Source organism: Gigantopelta aegis, chromosome 11 (assembly GCF_016097555.1).
Source record: "Gigantopelta aegis isolate Gae_Host chromosome 11, Gae_host_genome, whole genome shotgun sequence".
In the NCBI taxonomy this organism is placed as follows: Eukaryota; Metazoa; Mollusca; class Gastropoda; order Neomphalida; family Peltospiridae; genus Gigantopelta; species Gigantopelta aegis.
In genome coordinates, this window is record NC_054709.1 from 28,672,550 (window position 1) to 28,695,612 (window position 23,063).

A 23,063-nucleotide genomic window follows, 5' to 3' on the forward strand; every position below is an offset into this window, starting at 1 on the left:
TACTGATCCATAGTGTAAAAAGGTCGTGCAGCTGTACAGACTATCGATCTCTTACAGTCCCCATAAAGATCGAAGCGTAAGGGATTATAGGTTTCATCTCCGTCCTGTCCGTCCGTCCGTCGTGGATATGTTCCACATTTAGTTTTCTGGATGTTTTTTCCACAATGCCTTGAGATATTCAGCTGAAATTTCGTGTATAGCTTTATTATGTACTGCTACAGATCAAGTTTGACTTTCATGGCGTTTACCCAGGGGTTTGGGGGTGGGGGTGTTTTTTTGTTTTGTTTTTTTTTTTAGTTTTTTTTTTGGGGGTGGGGGGGTGGGTGTTATTGAATTGTGGCTCTTGACGTTAGGAGATGAAAACATTCGTTGGGCCCGGTAGGTGACAATATGTATTGCTTTAGAAGTACTCTCCGAATGCTTGTTATATTCAGTCTTGTATTGCATGTTCTTACACACCCGTTGGTGAGAACACCATGCGTTATTTTTGGTTTTACATGGTTGCTAACATGTACGTGTGTTAACAATTTCAAGACATACGACTGGCTGCTCCTAGGTGATGACCAGGGCCCTGTTCCACGAAGCGATCTTAGCACTAAGATCACCTCAAGTGCATTAGGTAGTTATGCATTTAAAGCGATCTTAGCCCTAAGATCAACTTAAATGCATAGCTGTCTTATGTACTAGGTGATCTTAGTGCTAAGATCGCTTCGTGGAACGGGGCCCAGGTAACCAATGTCATACCTCCAATGAAAAACTACAAGATGGAAATCGATTAGACTGTGACGTATAGTTAACCTAACACTCGTGTGTCTGTGACACGTAAGTCAGCTACAAGTACAACGGCTGTAAATAACTTTTAGTCGAAAAACATGTTAAAATTTGCTTAAAACCTGATTTTGAAGGATATGTAAGAAATGGTATAATACATTCGTGTCCGTTAGATACCCAGTGGCGGATCCAGAAAATCCATTTAGGGGGCCCCAGTGTCATGAGGTGGAATGCCAGGGAACTTTGGGGGAGGTTTGGAGGGGATCGAAAAAAATTAAAACATTAATATACATGTATTATAAAATTATAACTCGCAAAATTGGGGGGGGGGCGGTCCCCCCCCCCCTCATCCGCCTCTGATACCATTTATCTCACAACTCGTTATTTAAAAATGTACGTATCAAACTCGCTTTCGCTCGTTAAATGCATTTTAAAACAACTCATGAGATAAATGGTATCAAACGGCCACTCATATTTCATTCTCTATTTTTTATTTAATGACTTTAATGGTGAATTAAATTTATACTAATTTCAAGTGTAATCTATTATTTTTATCTTAGTAGCCTATATAAACATGCCTGGATTGGAGATAGCAGGGGAAATAATATAATAAATTAAATAAATAAGGGGGTTGACTTCAAAACTGAACGTTTTTATCTTAGTTTGAAGCGCAAGACGTGGGTATCCGGAGAATCGAAACGCTTCCCAGCTCAAGTAAATGTTCTTTATCTATATATTTCTGTAACACACGTACATGTGCATATATTTCTGGGGGAGCATATGTGTCGACCCCCACCCCCTTATAAACTTCGGTCGCCATAGTCTAGTCCCCCCCCCCCCCCCCCATATTGAACATTCCTGCGTCTGCGATTCACACTGTAGAAATCCTTTCTTTTCTTTTCTTTCTTTCGTTTTAATTTATGTTCATACATGATCGACAGTATATTATGATTTACCTGCCTGCCACCCACTCGCAAAGCCGGGATTTTATATCGGGGTGGGTGGGACAGTGTTTATCATTGTCGTAGGAAACGGGGGGGGGGATAGAAACGGGGGGTAGGGGAATGCGACCCCCCCCACACACACACACACTTTTTAGCAGCAGCGATGGTTCTTATATATTTATACATGTATGTGTGTGTGTGTGCCCCTCCCCCCCCCCCCCCCTTATTGGCACCTTCCAGTTCTTACGCCCGTGTGTATGAGTAATGTTATGTGGTGACAGGAAATTGTATAACGTTAAGCGTAAATGTGTCACTTTAGTACACACGCTATTTGCAGTTCCGGGCCAAACTGATTATTAAAAAAAAAAAAAAAGGAAAAAAAAAAAGCGCAATTTATAGCCGAAAGCTGGCGCGTAAACAACGTACGTGCCTCAAATGCCAGAATAATATAATACAAATTTACGTGACTGCCAGTGCCATATAATGTGTGCTTATCTTTTTCTTCTTTTTTTTCCAATATTTAATTTTATTTGTAGGTCTATTAATTTTGAATTTAAGATTATGTAATTTAAATAAAGAGTTGCTTAACGGCACCACTAGAGTACATTGATTTATTAAGCATGACATATCATTTGGTAGTCCTCGGTGAAAGTCCGCTACATTTCCCCTTTAACAGCAGTCGTGTATGGAGGGAAGGATTGAGGGAGGGGGTCAAGCATTTAAAAAATAAATAAATAATGGGAGCATTTTTCGACCGTTATAAACTACGTCTTCCAGACTATACATAGTCCCTGCTAGAATTATCATATATTAATTATATATATATATATATATATATATATATATATATATATATATATATATATATATATATATATATATATATATATATATATATATATATATATACATACATAGTCTATATATATATAGAACAGCAAATACGGCCATTAATATACCAATTGTGAGGCACTGGTTGGGAGGAGAAAAAGGGGGGTTCCGCCGAGGTGGTTAGATTCTAAGATCCAACTATCTCAAGAGAACGGTTTACCGTCAGAGCTAAATCTTGCCTCACTTCCCAACACTGTTTAAATTGTTACTGAAATTAGGGTCGATCAATTTGCAGTTAAAAAATATTTTACAAGTTTAGGCTAGGTCACACTGTTCAATTTTGTTTTACACTTCTTTTAATTTAAATTTTCTGTTTAACATCCATATTTTCTTTTGTATTTGAGTGTTAATTATTGATTTATTCACTCAATACTTTCAATCTTTCCAGTTTTTCTCCCGTTCTTAAATGTCATAACTAAAACACTTTCTTTTCGATTATTATTATTATTATTATTATTATTGTACACCGACGATAATACTGCAGTTTATAAATATGAGGTTAATAGGTCATAAACCGTTTGCCTATTTCTTTTCCGCTTGTTCATGTTTAATAATGTATTGAAAATCAACGTATACCAGTCCACAAGAAAAGTTCAAAGCCTCCATTTCACATCTAGGACACGAGTTGTCTGCGCATGTGTGATCATCTATGTTCAAGGTAGAATTTGGGAAATTCGCGAAAAAATACTCTTATTTTTTTCACCATAAACTGTATTTTAAAACCTCTTTGATGTGAAAAGACACATTTTCAATGACTACTTAAGACTTTGTGAATGTTTATGTCTTACTCAGGTGAGGCTTTACGATGAAATTGCGATGAAAGCTTTGGTCGGGGTTGGGCCCAACCAACAGTGGCAGTGTACTCGGTCGGGTTCGGCTGACCCAAAGCAGTCAAGTTGAAATATGTTTTTCATCCATGACTTAGTTTATGTGAACGAATACCATTTAACAGTTATTTCGTTATTTTACCGTTTTACTTTAGTAACGGTTGATCTTAATCATATTTTTCCTTCCTGTTTTAATCTATTTTTAGAATCAGTTTTGTATTTTGACAATCAGCTGACTTCAAGTTCAAGAGAACTTTTAGCCATGATCATCACCGTTTACCATAATTTTGTCTCTTCCCCCACCCCTCCTATTTTTTTTATTGATATTAACCACACCATTTCTAAACATTTTATTTTAGTAGCAAAGCTTATTTAATTCTCCAGTTTAGATAACCAGTCAACACAAATTCTGTTAGTTTCATTACTGTAAATTGTAATATTATAAAAATTAAATATCGGGGAGGGGGATTAAAAAATATATATATGGTAAAGTAATCATGAGTCAACACTTTTTATCTTTTAAATCACAGCTAATGTTAGTTTATTATCTTTGATGTATTGAACATTTATAATAGCTGGTATTCCTAATATTTAAAAAAAAAAATATTTAATGATTGTCTGTTATTTCTTTTACGTTCATCAGGGTATGAACAAAAAAAAATCATCCACAAACTGTGTGAATTGGTGAAGCCGATCTCACATAAGTTTGTGGATGATTGTCTGTGGGTTTTTTATACCCTGATGTCAAACGTAAAAGAAATAACAGACAACACTTATAATTAAATTTAAGTCATACAGGCTAATAGTAACACTAAAACATCATACTTTATCCCCAAACAATAACGCTCAATAAGACAACTTGTCCATATAAAATGATGTCATCAGATATGACGTTCCCTGATGACGTAATTTTTATATTCATCGAAAAATTAACAAACTCCCGTTACTACGTTTGTGCCAAATTTTATGCCCTGCCTTACGTTGTAATGAATGTAACAAAAAATTTAATTATTTTGTTTTAAATTTAAGTACCTTATTATTAAAAATATTATTAAAAATATTTCAAGTTCAAAATTCATCTGTTACTCTGATATATATATATATATATTCGCTTTTTATTCTGACAATGTGGTTAGAAATCCAACAGGTACCTAATTTTACTGATCTTGTTACGTTTAGAGTAAAAAAATGTTTTAATCTAATTTGATTTATTCTTAACTATGCTGTTTAACATTCCATTCTGTTCTTTTTCAACAGATGATTGGTGGATTTATCCATTGTTGAAAAAAGAACAATCAAACTGACAGACCATCTGGATCGGGGCGCCTCCTCCTCCCCCGACAATTCACGGATGGCGGTGTGCCGGGTTCCAACACCTCCACCGCCAGAGGTGTCTTGTCCGGTGGCAGAGAACTGGTGTTACACACAGGTTAGTAGACTATATATATATATATATATATATATATATATATATATATATATATATATATATATACATACGGTCTAAAACAAAAAATAATGGTGTAATGTTTATCTGATTTTTTTTTAGGTAGGTCAGCCTTTTTAAAATTTAATTTTGAAAAATTATAATAAATTATTATAATATATTCACCCCTTCAGGATATTGTTATGTTTGTACCTTTTTCACATACATATTAATAATAATAAAAATATTTTTAAATTCCCAAAGAAACGTTAAATTTTTGTTTAGTGTTGGCCCTGTTTTTTCTTTCTAGTTAGTGTCAGGTCCCTCGAAACACATGTTTTTTGAAAGGTACAACCATTGCAGATGTTGGTACAGGATTCATAAGTGTCATAGAAATCCTGGAAAGTTGTGGAATTGGCATGTGAAATGAAAATTGATTTAAACTTTCAAATATATATATATATATATATTATTATTTTTACTAAACTCACCCCCCCCCCCCCCCCCCCCCCCCCACCCCTCCCCTGCCCCTCCAATTTAAAAAATCTTTTAAAATGGGAAACATAGGGTGAAGAAAAGTCATAAAATGATGATAAAATGAATGAAGCGTGTTATACACATATATAGCTAAACCATTTCTTCAAGATGTGCAATACGGAAAACAGTTTTGCAAAAGTTTCATTTTGATACAACTTTCTTGTAATTTTGGAATACATGTCCATGTAGGTGTGTATGTTTAATATGATATATTAAGAGGTTTTTTTACGTATCTTAAATGCAGACAACATAAGAATGTTTATGTTGAACATTATTAAATGTATACATCTGACTTACGGATGAATGTACTGTACATACATCACCCTCATGTCTTTTTTTTCCCCCAGGTGAAAGTGATTAAGTTTTCATACATATGGACCATCAATAACTTCAGCTTTTGTAGGGAGGAGATGGGAGAGGTGTTAAAAAGTTCTACATTTTCTGCTGGTGCTAATGATAAACTAAAATGGTAAGTTTATGTTGAATATTATTATTATAACTACACATAAACGCATACAGCAGGTCTCTAAGAATTGAAAATTTTCGTAATCCATTTTTGGGTTCCGTAAAGACAATTTCAGGTAACCCATTTGTTTAGGTAACCCATCATGGATAAGTAAATGATGTTATAAATTCTATGTGCTAACAAAAAATGGGTTACATAACACGCAAACGAAACTAACACTCATAATTTTCTGAGGCCTTCAAAGTATTGTAGTACGAAGACTGCTTGGTTTCCTTACCTGCTAACAAAGTCACTGTATAATAAATAAAAAAAATTAAGAAAAGAATTGATTTTCTGAATTTCTTTTACAATTATTTGCAGTTTTTGTGAGTGATTCCTATTTAATTTTGTGTATTTAATTTTTAGCCAAGAAACTCACTGTATAATGCTTTTCTGAATTTATTGTACAATTAGTTTATCTTATTTCCAGTGTTTGTGAGTGATTCCCGTTTAATTCCAGTGTGGGTGGAATTTAGCTCAGTCGGTTGAGTGCTCGTCTGAGGTGCTTGTGTCGCAGAATCGAACCACCTTGGTGGATCCATTCAACTGATGGGTTTTTTCTTGTTCCAACCAGTGCACCACAACTGGTCAACGGCCGTGGTATGTGCTTTCCTGTCTGTGGAAAAGTGCATATAAATGATCCCTTGCTCCTAATGGAAAAATGTAGCAGGTTTCCTCTGGTGACTACATGTCAGAATTATCAAACATTTGACATCTAATAGCCAATGATTAATTAATCAATGTGCTCTAGTGGTGTCGTTAAAAAAACCCTCTTTATTTGCAGTGTTTGTGAGTGATTCCCTGTTAATTTTGTATATTTCACTTTCAGGTGTCTGCGAGTGAATCCCAAAGGACTTGATGAAGAAAGTAAAGATTACCTGTCCCTCTATCTCCTACTAGTTTCATGTAATAAAAGTGAAGTGCGGGCAAAGTTCAAATTTTCTATATTAAATGCCAAGAGAGAAGAAACAAAAGCAATGGGTAAGAACATTTGTTTTTACCTTATCCTGACCTCTCATTAATTGCATATTCCCTATTCCAGTTGGCTCGTCTGAACATTCAAACAGCCAGTGAAACTGGCTAAAATCTTCCAATGAGCCTGGCCTACTGAGTGTTCTCTAGATTTCAATTAACTAGAAATGAAGAGAAGGTTTATTATGCATAAAGGGGCAGGAATTAATTCTGTCGGTTGAGTGCTTGCTTGAGGTGCTTGCATTGCAGGATTGAACCACCTCTGTGGATCCATTCAACTGACTGGGTTTTCCTCGTTCCAACCAGTGCACTACAACTGGTCAAAGGCTGTGGTATATGCTTTTCTGTCTGTAAGAAAGTGCACATAAAAGATATCTTGCTGCATTAGAAAAAATGTAGCAGATTTCCTCTGATGACTACATGTCAGAATTTCCTAACGTTTGACATCCAATAGCTGAAGATTATTTAACCAATGTGCTCTAGTGGTGTCATTAAACAAAACAAACTTTTAAACTTTTATTATGGACAAAAAAAATGGGGTCAAAAAGGGGGTGGGGGAGTGTGTAAAAGCTTTGTAAAGGAATTTGTTTAAAAATCCTTTTTAATTAACCCAGTGGTAAAGTGTTCATTGATGCGCTGTCGGTCTAGGATCGATCCCTGTCGGTGGACCCATTGGGCTATTTCTCGTTCCAGCCAGTGCTCCACAACTGGTGTAATAAAGGCCGTGGTATGTACTGTCCTGTCTGTGGGATGGTGCATATAAAAGATCCCTTGCTGCTAATCGAAAAGAGCAGCCCATTAAGTGGCGGCAGCAGGTTTCCTCTCTCAATATCTGTGTGGTCCTTAACCATATGTCTGACACCATATAACCGTAAATACAATGTGTTGAGTGCGTCGTTATATAAAACATTTCCTTCTTGTTGAAGACCATGTAATAGAAATGGAAGACTGGGGTGTCTAAAAGCTGTATAAGCGAATTTGTTGAAGAATAAAAACAATGTTGGTTTCTTTTGTTCATCTTGCAGAAAGCCAAAGAGCTTACCGGTTTGTTCAAGGAAAGGACTGGGGTTTCAAGAAATTCATTCGACGGGACTTCCTGATGGACGAAGCCAATGGATTACTTCCAGATGACAAGCTGACAATATTTTGTGAGGTATGGAGGCTTTGTCGTCGTGTTTGTGATAGTTACAGGTGCTGTTGTAATCACAAATGTTGTAATTCCATTTTAACCATAATTTAAAAAAAAAAAAAAAAAATTATTTTTGTCTTACCTTGACGTAGAAAAGCAGCACTTAAAATTTAGTACATGTTAGAAAGTAAAGATCCGGTAATTATAAAAATGTTGCAGATAAATTTTGTAAGAGCTTTTTGCCACAGCACTAGCACTACTATATGGTCACATATTTCAAGGTTTGAAAATGTGAAAATTAAATACTATTTTGATTGTTTCAACTATTGCGTTTTTCTCAAGACATTACATTTTCACAATTATCTGTAGCTCCGTTTAGTTTGTGCATTTAGTTCCATTTCTCCAAAACTAGTAATTACTATACAAATGTAACATAGTTTATAGTTGCACCTATGTATGTTAATCACAATGCATGTTGATTTTGTATATGTTTTTATTTTTATTTAAGTAACATACTTTAATTTTTAGCTTCATGCAGGGATGTGAGAGCTATGCGAAAACACGTAAATGTGCTTTTCCATTTTGTCTTAAAAACCCCTAAAACATGATGTTCAATACTGTTGACCACACAAGGTTCATTTGCATGTTTTCACAGTTTCAAGTTTATGTGTGCCTTATGTTATAAGTTATGACCAGTTTAGATTTGTTAGCATTGAATGCAATTTTTGGCAGTTCCAGGGGTTGCAAACAACAATTTTCATTCAGGGACCCTTAAGCGGCCCCATGGACCCCGGCTTTTTTGTTCCAGCCCCTCTCACATCCCTGTTCATGTTGAATTTCATGTTCATGTCAATGTTTTACAAACTATAGTTTTAATTTAGTCCCAGATTTATGAAACTTGACGTATAATTACAATTACATCTATGTTCATCTTAGTGATTGAAAAAAATCATTAAAACATGTTGCATTTGACCATTTGCTGTGACAAATTGATTTTTACTAGCAACTCTTAAAGGAATTTGTAAAATACACACAAGGGAATACACAGAAAATGTTTATATTGATTTAAAATCATACATTAACCTCAGCCTCTCATAAAGTGAATCCACTGTAGACACACTGGCAGATTATAGCCTTTTGATTGGCTGTAGCAATGTTTGGACCAGTCCATTGGCAAGATAGGGGTTGGAAGGGGAATAAGTGCACTTGGTGAAAGGTCATGTTAACTTAATTTATGGGGAAATAAACTTAGTGTTTCTGACCAGAATTGTTTTTGGAAATTAACTGGAAATTAACTATGATTTATGTCCCTATACTTCATGATTTTCATTGTTGGTAAAAGGGGTCAAATTCTTTATCAAGTTAGCTGTCACAATCAGCTATCTAGGGGCAGTTGAGTGCTTCCTTGAGGAGCTTGCATCTTAGGATCGAACCCCCTCAGTGGATCCATTTAGCTGATTGGGTTTTTTCTCGCTCCAACCAGTGCACCACAACTGAACAAAGGCTGTTGTATGTGCTTCCTATGCCTGTGGGAATGTGCATATAAAAGATCCCTTGCTGCATTAGGAAAAATGTAGCGGGTTTCCTCTGATAACGAGTCATAATTACCAAATGTTTGACATTCAATAGCTGATGATTAATTAATCAATGTGCTGTAGTGGTGTCGTTAAACAAAACAAACTTCTTCAATCAGCTATCAACTTCTGAAAATTAATGTGATGATCCGTCATTGTTCTCAATTGAAAATACATCTGAAAAAACCACTTTTGCAACTAAAAATGTCCATGTATTTCTCACACAAACACAAAAAAATAAACCGGCCATTATCAAGATTAGTCTTGATCAGTGTTGTTCTAGTATTATTTCTAGTCAGTGCTGTGTGCAAAATGGCGGGAAATATGAATGGGTGTATGTACTGTCTGCGGAATACAATGTGTTGGGTGAGATATCTTGCCTGAAGTAGTCGGAAGGTTAATAAACAATATAATGGTAATTTCTTATGGAGACTAAAAATCACATTCCCATTAATAAAACATACATGCATATCAGCCCTCTACGTTAACTTTTCCATCTAAGAGCCAGATGACCCTTACTTGTATTTTTATTTTGATAGTGTGAAATGTTTTAGTCACCAAATAAAAAAAATGGTCACATATGCGACCAATGTAAAGTGCTCAATATTATACGTACGTACACACACACACACACACACACACACACACACACATACACACACACACAACTAGACTGATGTTCTGTTCTGTTACCCAGGTCAGTGTGGTGGGTGACACAGTGAATGTCTCGGGACAGTCCAACTGTTCGCCCGTCAAGGTGCCGGAGTGTCGACTCAGCGATGATCTGGGTCAGCTGTTTGAGCGGTCCGCTTCCAGTGATGTCACGCTCTGTGTGGCCGGCAGAGAGTTTCTAGCTCACAAAGCAATTTTGTCTGGTAATGCCATGCTCATGAATATTCATTTAGTTAAATTTGAGGGTTGTACCTAATGTGGGTGGGTGAGGATACAAGGGGGAGGTAAATCCTAATATAAATAAAATCAGGGCTCACCCTGTCTATTGCCAAATTAGCCAATTGATAATTTTTATAAAAAATGGCTACAATATGTAGTCTTTGGCTGATGAAATTCTCCTTAAATTAACCACATTTTAATAAATTTTAAAGGAACATATCAAAAAATTGGCTAAACTAAACTTTGTTCCAATTTGAGCCCGGAAAGAGCCGTTTCTGCTGTATTTTGCCTTGATTCTTTTTTATATCTTCCTTCACCCATTCGCTCAGGTTAAACTAGGTACAGCTCTGAATTGTTTCCTTCAAGCTTGTCCATTCTTTTGAAGTTATCTTGTTTACAGTGCTTCCCAGAGTTGAAAGGGTTAAACAGATGTGGTGAGACGTCATTAAAGAAGCATTCCTTTCCTTTTATAATTGAACTAGATCATGGGTCTATCTATAGCTCGTACCAGCAAAAAATTTAAAATGATTTCAAACTGTTAGCAGACAACATTCCTCATTATGAGTGAATATTACCGTTTTAGTTATATCTTGAGCAATCTTTTTACAATTATGCACATAAAAATACAACATTTAGGGCATTTTTGAAAAATAGTTTTCCTTTTATTTTTATTTAAATCCAAACTAGAATTATTGATTTAAAACATACATTTCTTGCTGGTATGAGAGAATAACATTCTCACTGTAATGCACTTGAAGAATATCTTAAATGATCGGAAAGCATCACACTAACAGGAAATGACTAGTATTCCCAGTCTAGTCGAATGATGATTCATTGTTTGTCAGGGAGTGCATTTGTGTTTCAAATAGTCTTACATCAGACTAGTTTTCATTTCCAAGAGGTAAATCGCTCTGTCGATCCAGGATCGATTCCGGTCGGTTGGGTTATTTCTTGTTCCAGCCAGTGCACCACAACTGGTATATTAAAGTCTGTGGTATGTACTATCCTGTTTATGGGATGGTGCATATAAAAGATCCCAGTGCTACTAATGGACAAATGTAGCAGGTTTCCTCTCTAAGACAAAATGTCAAAATTACCAAATGTTTCACATTCTGTAGCCGATGATTAATAAATCAGTGTGCTCTAGTGGTGTCCTTAAACAAAACAAACTTTAACGTTTCCATTTTCAATAAGTTAACATTTTCTAATAGAACCAATATGCACAACATATTACCCATAACCCATTTGGACAAACTTTACTTGCTGTGTGTAGGTATCATAGGATCAACCCCACCTCAGTGGACCAATTCTTTTTTTCTGTTCTTTTTCTCACCTCTCCCAGTGCTCCCCAACTAACATATCAAAGACGTTGGCATGTCATGTTCTGTCTGTGAAAAAGTGCAAATAAAAGATATCTTGCTACTAATGAAAAAAATTATCGGGTATTAGAACTACATGTTATAAAATATAAAATATTTGACATTCAATAGCCAATGGGTAAGAATCTTTTAAACGAGAGCAACAGAATGTTCCATTATCAAAACAGTAAATGCTTAAAATTTTATCGTAGAGGTTCTGTTACTTTCTAGTTACTTGTGCAAAACGTGAACATTCATGGCTAGCTAGCGCTGGCACTCACCAGATTTGTCAATTGCGAATGTTTAAAGCAGTTGGTGAATTTTATTTCAGTTTGGCGAAATAATTTCATGTAATAATTGACCCTTTTTTTAATAACTGACAATTTCTGTAATTTTTAAAGTTTATTTGACAATTTTGCAAAGTGTTTTGCTCACCCAGAGCTAGCCCTGAAATTTTAATAATTTTATAAACATTTCTTGTTAGTCGATGCGCCGTCAGTCTGGGATCAATCCCCATCGGTGGGCCCATTGGGCTATTTCTCATTCCAGCCAGTACACCACAACTGGTATATGAAGGCCGTAGTATGTACTACCCTGTCTGTGGGATGGTGCATATAAGAGATCCCTTGCTGCTAATCGAAAAGAGTAGCCCATGAAGTGGCGACAGCGGGTTTCCTCTATATCTGTGTGGTCCTTAACCATATCTGATGCCATATAACCATAAATAAAATGTGTTGAGTGCGTCGTTAAATAAAACATTTCCTTCTTTTTTTTTTTTTTTTTTTTTCAGCACGATCACCTGTATTTAATGCAATGTTTGAACATGAGATGGAAGAAAGAAAACAGGTAATATTTGTAATCTAAGATCCGATTTTAATATCAAGAATGTGCAGAAACCTAAAATAGCGCTCGAGATGATGTGCCTGCTTTGCAATCAAGTTTTTAGACCCAGATCTTGCCTGGAATTCCAGTGCACCATGATATATGCGCCGTGGTATATACATACTACCCTGTCTGTGGGATGGTGCATATAAAAGATCCCTTGCTTCTGTTGAAAAAAAAGAGTAGCCCATGAAGTGGCGACAGTGGGTGTGGTTCTTAATCATATGTCTGATGCCATATAACCGTAAATAAAATGTGTTGAGTGTGTCGTTAAATAAAACATTTCCTTCCTTCCTTCCTTCCTTTCGGGTGAATTTTTTTTTATGGAGAAACATTTAACATATTACCATACTGATATAATATAAATTCACATGCTCATATCTATAAGAGGCAATTTCTTGATGTGTGTAATGTTTGTTGTTTGTATGCAGTAATAGGTCATAACCATGCTAATTAAATTTTTATTTCAGGGATTTTCATGAATCATATGTGGGCTGTTTCTCATTTCAGCCAGTGCACCATAACTGGTATATCAAAGGCCGTGATATGTGCTATCCTGCCTGTGGGATGGTGCATATAAAAGTCCTCTCTAAGACTATATGTAAAAATTACCAAATGTTTTTACATCCAATAGCCGATGATTAATAAATCGATGTGTTCTAATAGTGTTGTTAAAAAAAACTAAATTTCCTTTTATCCATGCCAAGTTTTCTAATTTTCTCTCTCTCTGTCTGTTTATAGAATCGTGTTGACATCACAGATGTGGACCATGAGGTGATGAGAGAAATGTTGAGATTTATTTATACAGGGAAAGCTCCCAACTTAGAAAAAATGGCTGATGATTTGTTAGCAGCTGCAGACAAGGTGAGTAATGCTTATTATTATCCACACAGTTCAAGATATTCAGGGAAATATAACCAGTATGATACACGTGTGTCATAATGATTTCACGTGCACAAACAAATGACGTAATTTTGGCAAGCAATATCATAAGTTAATGCGGCTTCTCCATTCTTAGCTCTTTGTAAACAATTACTAAATGACGTCATTTCGTTGTCTCGTTCTAGTTACATATGAAATATTTTGACATGGATCTTTTATTTGCACTTCCCACAGGCAGGATAGCACAAACCATGGCCTTTGTTGGTCATAAAAATACTGTGGATAATAAAGAAATTATTACACTTGCTTGTGAATTGTACTGATTTAAAGAAACTTGTGTCAGGATCCATCTCGCTCGATTCAATACAAGAATCCTGACTCGGTATGACAAACAAGCTCATATAATAAATTTCCATTTAATCAACTGGACTATATATTTCATCTCTCTGTCTGCCTGCCTGCCTGTCTCTTCATCCGTCTGTCCCATATATAGTTTTTTGGGTGGTTTTTTTTTTCACATTGTCTTGAGGTGAAATTTTGTATACAGCTTTATCATGTACTGTCACAGATTAAGTTTGACTTTTGTGGTGATTTAACCCTTTTTATAGAGTTATGGCCCTTGAACTTAGGAAATAATAAAATCTGTTTTCCAGACTTTATTAAAAAAAAATTGCAATGCCTGAAATTTAGGCTTTTTTTTTTTTTTTTTACAGAGTTATAGTCCTTGAATTTAGGAGATATGAAAATTTGTTGGGCCCGGTAGGAGACATGTACTGCTTTACCGGTACTCTCAGATTGCTTGTCAGTGATTTTATTAATCACAGACAGGCAGGTGTGCAGGAATTTTAGCAGAAGACATATAGACTGTATCGAGCAAAGTTTACATGGGTGCATGGTCGAATATTGAAAAAATTTAAATCTGTGTTGGTTTCAAATCTTCCATATAGCTGTTGAAAAAGTTATTCTAGGTCTAATAAATGATGTTTCGAGACTTAATTTCTAGAATTACTGCTCTGTTTCTAGCATTTGTTTCCAGAAAATGAATTTTGAGCCTTGGTATGTTTGCTTGCATTTGTTTCAGTATGCACTTAGTCTAAAATAAAATTTAAAATCAGCTTTTATTTTTGAGTGGGTATGACCGTATGGCATCCATGCAATTAAATAGGTATTACATCCGTGCAATTACTATATGTTTATTTTGCATTTGTTTCAGTATGCACTGGAGAGGTTAAAAGTGATGTGTGAAGAGGCTCTGTGTTCGAATCTGACGATAGAAAGTGTCTGTGAAATTCTTGTATTGGCCGACCTCCACAGTGCAGATCAGCTGAAAACACATGCAATAGATTTTATAAATAGGTGAGTCCTCGCGTAGTAACTTAGAAACTAGAGACTGTTTATTAAAGGTATGTACCACAGAGTCTAGATGCACGGACATGGTGGGATCGATCCCCGTCGGTGGGCCCATTAGGCTATTTCTCGTTCCAGCCAGTGCACCACGACTGGTATATCAAAGGCCATGGTATGTACTACCCTGTCTGTGGGACGTTGCATATAAAAGATCCCGTGCTGCTAATCGAAAAGAGTAGCCCATGAAGTGGCGACAGCGGGTTTCCTCTGTCAATATCTGTGTGGTCCTTAACCATATGTCCGATGCCATATAAATAAAATGTGTTGAGTGCATCGTTAATTAAACCATTTCCTTCCTTCCTGTTTATTAAAGGTATTTATCACCAAGTCGGGACAGGATGTAACCTAGTGGTAAAGTGCTCACTTAATGCACAGTCTATATAGGATCGATCCCCGTCAGTGGGACCATTGGGCTGTATCTCGTTTCAGTCCGTGCACCATGACTGGTATATCAAAGCCCGTGGTATGTGCTATCCTGTTTGTGGGATGGTGCATATAAAAGATCCCTTGCTCCTAATGAAAAAATGTAGAGGATTTCCTCTCTGTCAAAATGACCATGTGTTTGACATCCAATAGCCGATAATGAATAAATCAATGTGTTCTAGTGGTGTCATTAAACAAAACAAACTTTAGTTCCAGCGAAAATTATGATTTCTGAATGGGATGGTGTATATAAAAAAGATACTTTGCTGCTAATCGAAAAGAGTAGCCCATGAAGTGGCTACAGCGGGTTTTCTCTCTATATATCTGTGTGATCCTTAACTATATGTCCGACACCATATAACCGTAATTAAAATGTGTTGAGTGCATTGTTAAATAAAACATTTCCTTCCTTCTTTCTTTCTTTTCTTTTTTCTCACAAGACATGTGAGTTTTATTTTAATTGTAAATGTTTTTGTTTCAGTCACGCAACCGATGTAATGGACACACAGGGGTGGAAAGCCATGATCTCCACACATCCACATCTCATTGCAGAGGCCTTCCGGGCCCTCGCCAGTCAACAAGGACCTCCCCTTGGCCCCCCCAGAAAGAGAGTCAAACCATGATATTCATCTTGTGATAGTTACCTCCCTTGCATGGCTCAAACATTCTCACTGTATCGGCTGAAAACATTGGGACTGAAAATTGTATTTAGAAATCTCATGTGTGACAATTTGTGTCGAAAATAATTCAGTATATAGACATTGACCTGAAGAAGAAATATTGAGTGTGTAGATTTGAAATGGAATATTTATTTAAAAGTACATGTAGTTATTTTGAAATAGAAATCAAATATCTGTACAATTTTATTTTTTTTAGATCCAAAATACAGTTGAATCCCGTTGGCTTGAACCCCGTCGATGCTTGAGAAAGTGTTAGACCCATCGGGTAGTTCAGCCTAACTTGGGACTTTGTTTTTGGTTCGACCATTGTAGTGTATTCGACCCTTCTGAGTTCGACCCAATGAGATTCTACTGTATATAAAGATATCTTCTTGTCAAAAATATTTCTAAATTTTAAAATTTCAAAATGAAAGGATAAGATGTAGAAAAATAGCTAGATTCATTTTAAAATGTTACCATCTTGCTTTAAAGCCCAAAAAGAAAAAATGTAATTTTTTCACTTGTAAGTGTTGACTATGAATTGAATTATACATTATATTTGATCTGTTTTCACTTGGAGTTAGTTCCCTTGTGATAGTGATTGTCATGGTAAACTGGAAATGTTTATTATAGTTGTACACTATACTTGATCGGTTTTACTTGGAGTTACCTCCCTTGTGATTGTTGTGACACGGAAGTGTTTACTGTATGGTGATGCTGTGATTCATAAGTGCTGCAGTTGTTCGTTTTTCGGGGGAGGATGTTTTGGAAGTTTACGGACAGTGCATCTGAAGGAGAATATATGGAAGTCTTCGACCATTTCTTCGATTGGACTTTTGGAGAATATGGATCAGTACATTTGGTGGACCATATTTCTTCTAATCATCCTGTTTTTTAATCCGGATATCTTTGGACCTCAATAACATTTTTATTTTTTGGCCTTCGTCATGAGCAAAACCAAGGGGAGCTGAAGATCACTCTCCTTAAATGATTCCAGCTGAGAAAAAAAAAAAAAATTCAGTTAAAATGTATCGTGAAACCCCTCTAAACAGGACACCGTCAGGACCAAGTAAAATGCCTGGTTTAAGAGGAATTCCGATTTACAGAGGGTCCGATTTTGAGAGGTTTCTCAGTACTACCAATTTTTGTTGCTAGGTGATCAATTTGCAGCTTTCCTGCTTTTGGTTTTAATGCTATTTTAAAAACATTTCCTGTAAATGTCTTGATTAAAAAAAAAGCTCACAGTAACATCTATAGTTTAGACGAAGTCGAGACCATGCACAGTTGGGGCTAGCTCTATCAATCGACAAATTCACCAACTGAATTTTCAAAACAATTTGTGAATTTTATTTTAATTTGGCAAAATAATTTCCTGTGATGATTGATCATTTGTTGGAAAATGACTGTTGGTTTTTACAATTCTCAAAAGTTTCCTAAATAGTTTGGCAAAATGTTTTAGTCACTCAGAGCTATCCCTGAATGTTCCCCCCCCCCCCCCCCCCCCCCAAATTATCTTTTTCTCATTTTCGTCTCTTAAGTGAACTTTGTGTACAAGATCTGCAGAGACTGTCAGGAAAACAAAGCTTTTATTCAGCTTTTGTGAATTGTGACCATTAGTGACGAAGAAAGTTCGAATGTATCATAAGAGTTATGACTTTAATTACTACATGTTTTGCTGACGCCATATAACCGTAAATAAAATGTGCTGAGTGTGTCGTTAAATGAAACATTTCCTTCCTTTCCATCATGCTTTGATGAAGACAAAAACTTTTAAAAGATGTCTAAAAAAAACTGTTCATACTTCTGGAGAAGCTTGAGTATCAGATTTAAGCTGTAGTGAATTCCCAGGATGCAAGAGAAGAATTGACTGAGATGAAATGTCTCAAATGTTTTCCAGTTCAGGATTTTTTGGAGTCATCAGAAAGCTGTTACTGGTCATATCGTTGATGAAAAGCTCGCAACAATATTCTACCTTTCCGACTCTACAAGGACCCTGCTGATTTGTAATTTATTTTTACCAATACTAGTCTGCTTCCAAAAAACATTTAATGAATTTGAGTATAAGCTTATGCACTCAGGATATAAAAAAAAAAACCCTGCAAAGTTCCGGATTTATCATTTCTTTTCACCATAGCTGCTAGTCTGTTTTTGAAAACCTTTAATAAATTTGAGTATTAGCTTATGCAGTCAAGATCTAAAAAAATGTTTTCTAGACTTCTGATCAAGTTGTGCTAAATTCTGAGTATCACAAATTGTCTTCTTTTTATGATCAACTATTGGCGAGGCTTATGTGTGGGTTTCATGCCTTTGAAAATCTTGATTTCACACAAGATTTAGCAAAGAATCGGAATGATAAGCTTCATGGAGGATTTGTAAAAAAACAAATTTTTAAAATAGCAAGCTTTACAGAATCTAGTTGGTATTTAGAGATCGCTGGTAACATTCGTTAGAGCTAACTTTTGCTTTGCAGACATGACTGATTTTTTTTTTAATTTTAAAGAAGAAATAAAGTGGAATTTTTGTAAAAAAAAAAAAAAAAAAATTCAAGTTTTACAGAATCCGAGTAAATTATCACAAAGATTGCTAGAAATATAGTTTAGAGCCTTGCTTTATAGAGGTAACTGGATTTAAGAAAAACATTATTTTCATTAAATGTTTTTGAATGCAGATGTAAATTGGATGTACATGTTTAAAAAAGAAGAGGAGGACCTATCACATTTCTTGTTAAAATGTGTATCACAAGGTATCGGCAGATTGGATGTCTGGAAATGCTTCGAGCCAAAGAAATGGAAATGTTACAGAAAACAAAGACTAATTGTTTCATAGCATTAAAGTATTTGGGGGGTTTTTGGTCAATACTTGCAGTTTGTACAGAACATGGTTCTGGGTGGGGGGTTTTGGTCAATACTTGCAGTTTGTACAGAACATGGTTCTGGGTGTGGGTTTTTTCATTTTCAGGGCTTAAGCTGGACAATAAATACTGCTAATGATTGAGAAAGCCGGGCTAGCTCTTACACTCGCCAAGTTCGCTAATTGCAAATTATGAAAACAATTGGCAAATTTTATTTTAATATGGCGAAAGAATTTCAAGTATTAATTGAAATTTTGTTACACAATAACTGGGTATAGGAAGTTTAATAAATAATTTGGCAAAATTATCTGCTGATGCAGAGCTAGCCGTGGAAAGTTTTATGTTTTGAAATGTGTAGCCAAACTCATTTCTTAAAAAACACGGCTTTTGATTGCACAAATGTGGGCACAGTATGTTTTGGGGGTTTTGTTTGTTTGAGAACACGAAGTTTAAAAAAAAGAAAGATACTTATCATTTGGTGGGTACAAGGTGTTCATTATGAGACGAAAGTACAAACTTGTTTCTTTGTCTCACCTTTTATAAAGTAAAAAAGTATCAACTTTTTTGGTTTAGCACATCATTAAAGTGACTTTTAATAGGTTTTCTGTTTAGAGAGGTTCTATTTGTTACTAATATTTAAAAAGGGACCGTAAAAAAAAGTTCCGTATCAAAGGAATTCTGGATTACAAAGGATCCAGTTTTGGTAGGTTTCACCGAACTATGTGTTAAATTTTTAAGTATACGAAAATAAAAGGAAAAAAAAAAAAGATTTAAAATTCTCATTCTCAATTTGAAATGAGAAATATGTCTATTCCACTTCACTTTCAATTTGCCAGTTTATTGAAGAACAGCTTAATCCCTGAATATGTGATTCTTGTTTCAAGTATCTTCACCCTGTAAGATATCAAAATATTATTACGTCTTTGTTTTCCAGCTCTGTCGTACACACTCCGAGCAAATAATAACTTGTAAAGTGTTTGGTTCTCATTGTACAGATAATGTGTGACTGATCTGTGTGTCTGGCTTTCCGATAAAATTGATTAAGGGACATGGTCTTCTTGTCACTTTGACATTTCTGTCTCCACAGTGGTTTTTTGAATGAAAGTGGAATACTTTCACGTGAAATTTATGTGTATTATCAACTATCAGGGATATGATTTTTTTATTAGCTTTTTATCTGAATTTGGCTTCTTGTTTTTTCGTAGTTTTTTCGTTGTTTTTTTTGTTTTTTTTGCTAATGTAAAATAATTTTCACAAAGTAGATTGGATTTGATCTGAAATGGGTATAACATCCATGTCTACAAATTCACACTCCACACACGGTTTTCAAATTTTATCTGGAAATTAGTATAAAATTTATATTCATGATCCATTGAAGTTTGAAGTTCCATAAACCCTAGTCTCACATACACAAATTATATTCCGAATGGGCCCGATTTAAGAATTCTTGGTGATTCTTGGATATACGTACTGAGACCATAGAGGGTTCCTGGCCTTTCGTCAGTATTCTTGAATGTTCTGGATCGACTCCTGACTCGTGCAAAATTTGGGAGCAATCGGGGCTGCATAGGATCGTTTATATTCCTGAACATTCGGGGTATAATTTGTGTATGTGAGACTGGGGCTATACAGTAGGATGTAAATCTAACGGATACTTACAACTATCCAGCAGGGGTCGAAATTGGCCGAAGTTCTTGCCGGACAATCGGTCCGGTATACTACAAATTCTACCAGATCGAATTGAAACTTACCAGACCAAACATGATCATAAAGTATAAATGCTAAATAATTGCCTAGCCCTTGTATGTTAAAACCCCCTGTGGTCAAAATCCCTTTCAGTCAAAAGACCCTCCGTTCTAAACCCCCCCCCCCAAAACCCCCCAAAAAACGACATCTGATATATTTTCATGTGGTGCCTGCATTAGTATTTTTCAATGCAACAACATTAAGAATTGATGTCATATCACGTTTCCTTATATAAAGATGATGATATTTATTTGTTATATGAAGAGTTCATTTTTAAAAGAGTATATATTCATTTACCGAATTTTGAGAAAAAACATGTTTGCTGTAACATAACATAGCATAGTTTTAAGATTCTGTTCAATGGGCATGGATAGTGTTTTGGTCCGAATCTTATTGTTGAGTATTGTTGAGTATTATTGAGTTATACTAATGTCCGTGTACCTTAAAGTGACAGACCCTACTTTTTAAACACTAAGGCATATTTTTCACCTAGACCCTAGTTTCAACCCGTGAAAATTGACACTAAGTTTGGTTAATTTACAAACCTGTAATGTTCATATTTGGATACAACAGAGTGAAACAAGAGTCTGTGACGTTGAAATACCCTTTAAAAATAGACTAAAACGTGACTCCATAAAGTTACTTTTCAGACACGTGCATTTTTAAAAATATGAAAAATGCATTAAGTGGTGTTAAAAACACCAGGTTGACCAGAAACACTTTGGTTGTACGGAAATGGATAATCTAAAGAATAAAATATAAGTAATATTTGATATCGGTGATCATAAATGGCTCTAAGAGTGAAAATATGCCTTACTGTTTAAACACTAGGGTATATCCCTTTAACTTGCTAACTTCAAAATTTGGACATTGGCATATATCATGTTTTGGAAATAAACTCTTCATATGTATGCTAATATTGTGTTTCATATATTTGTAATGTAAATATTAAATAGAATTTAGATGCATTTTCTTCCTACAGCAATAAGAGTATGCTGTATATATGTAATCTGCAGTCAAGACATGATTGAAACTAAAGCAGTTGAAACGGAGAATAATACACAAGTTGCCGTTGGATACCATTTATCTCACAATGAATTGTTTTAAAATGTATGTTAACGAGCGAAAGCAAGTTTGATATCTTTTTAAATGAGTCGTGAGATAAATGGTATCTTAACAGACACGAATGTATTATTCTATTTCTTACATATCCTCAAAAACCAGGTTTTAAGCAAATTTTAACATCTTTTTTTACAGAAAGTTATTTACAGCCATTGCACTTGTAGCTAACTTACGCATTGCAGAGAAAAGATTATCAGGTTAACTGTACGTCATAATGTAATCTATTCCCATTGTGTAGTTTTTCATTGGATGTATGGCATTGGTGACCTGGCTCCATATTCATAAACATACTTAAGTCAGTGTATGATACTTACCTATGTACTTTACGTATGTATTTAGGTATCATACATTGACTTAAGTACGTTTATGAATATGGAGCCTGGTCCTCACCTAGGAGCAGCCAGTCATATGTCTTGAAATTGTTAACACATACATGTGTAAACAACCATGTGTTATCAAAAATAACACATGGTGTTCTCACCAACGGGTGTGTAAGATAATAATTTAATCCACAATGGTCTCCCTAATTTGTAAATATGAAAATTAAGTGACCCAAACGATGAAGTAATTTTTTTTTTTACTATTTGTTTATGTGAAGAGGATTTTAATACAGGATTTTTGACCAGTTAAAATTTGTTTTCTTTAACGACACCACTAGAGCACATTGTGTGGGGGGGGGGGTGGTCCTGATTTATTGTGCACCACTTGGGAGATCGTAAGATAAACATTTTTGTCATGTATATACTTTAAATCAGAAAATGTTAGTGAGCATAAAATTTTAAATCCGGAAAGCATTATAGAAACTTAAAAAGAAAATTCTCTTCTTAGCAGTTTAAAGAGTCTATTAACTACTCAGTTACCCCACCCCCACCCCCCAAACAAAAAATCCTAGCTATGGCCCTGGTACTGGTAATTGAATTATAGCTTCACAGCCATAAATTGGGGGGGGGGGGGGGATTTATTCATTTCTAGCTATAATGTTAGCTGTTTACAAAACAGCTTATGGCTGCTGGTGTTAGCTGAATAGTATTGTAGCTTTACTATTTATATACTGAACAAAACAAATACATGTTTTCATCATAGGGTTCTTTTGTTTGTATAATGCCATGACCAAATTTAGTCTTTAATTTTTTTTTTTTAAAGCTTTTTCTGAGTCAGCATTGAAGTAAGATATATATATTTTAACCATTCAGTCAAAGTGTGTACTTTTAGAACTGAAGGTTAAAAAAAAAGAAGTCACCAGAAATATTGGCCACAGATCAGTTA

At 35.2% G+C, this 23,063-nt stretch overlaps 1 protein-coding gene across 2 annotated transcripts; it reads left to right on the forward strand.

Annotated features, from left to right (window-relative positions):
* The first annotated feature begins 3,212 nt into the window (after nucleotides 1–3,212).
* On the forward strand, nucleotides 3,213–21,586 carry LOC121385180 (speckle-type POZ protein-like). Of its 2 annotated transcripts, none has more exons than XM_041515742.1 (10): nucleotides 3,213–3,264; nucleotides 4,691–4,862; nucleotides 5,744–5,865; nucleotides 6,731–6,882; nucleotides 7,899–8,026; nucleotides 10,274–10,451; nucleotides 12,616–12,671; nucleotides 13,449–13,571; nucleotides 14,803–14,945; nucleotides 15,901–21,586. In XM_041515742.1, the coding sequence occupies exons 2-10, from the start codon at nucleotides 4,785–4,787 to the stop codon at nucleotides 16,040–16,042; spliced, it is 1,122 nt and encodes a 373-aa protein (XP_041371676.1). In that variant the 5' UTR covers nucleotides 3,213–3,264; nucleotides 4,691–4,784; the 3' UTR covers nucleotides 16,043–21,586. The 2 variants fall into 2 exon arrangements, with proteins under 2 accessions (XP_041371676.1, XP_041371675.1); XM_041515741.1 differs by having other exon boundaries at nucleotides 3,258–3,398.
* Nucleotides 21,587–23,063: the final 1,477 nt, after the last annotated feature.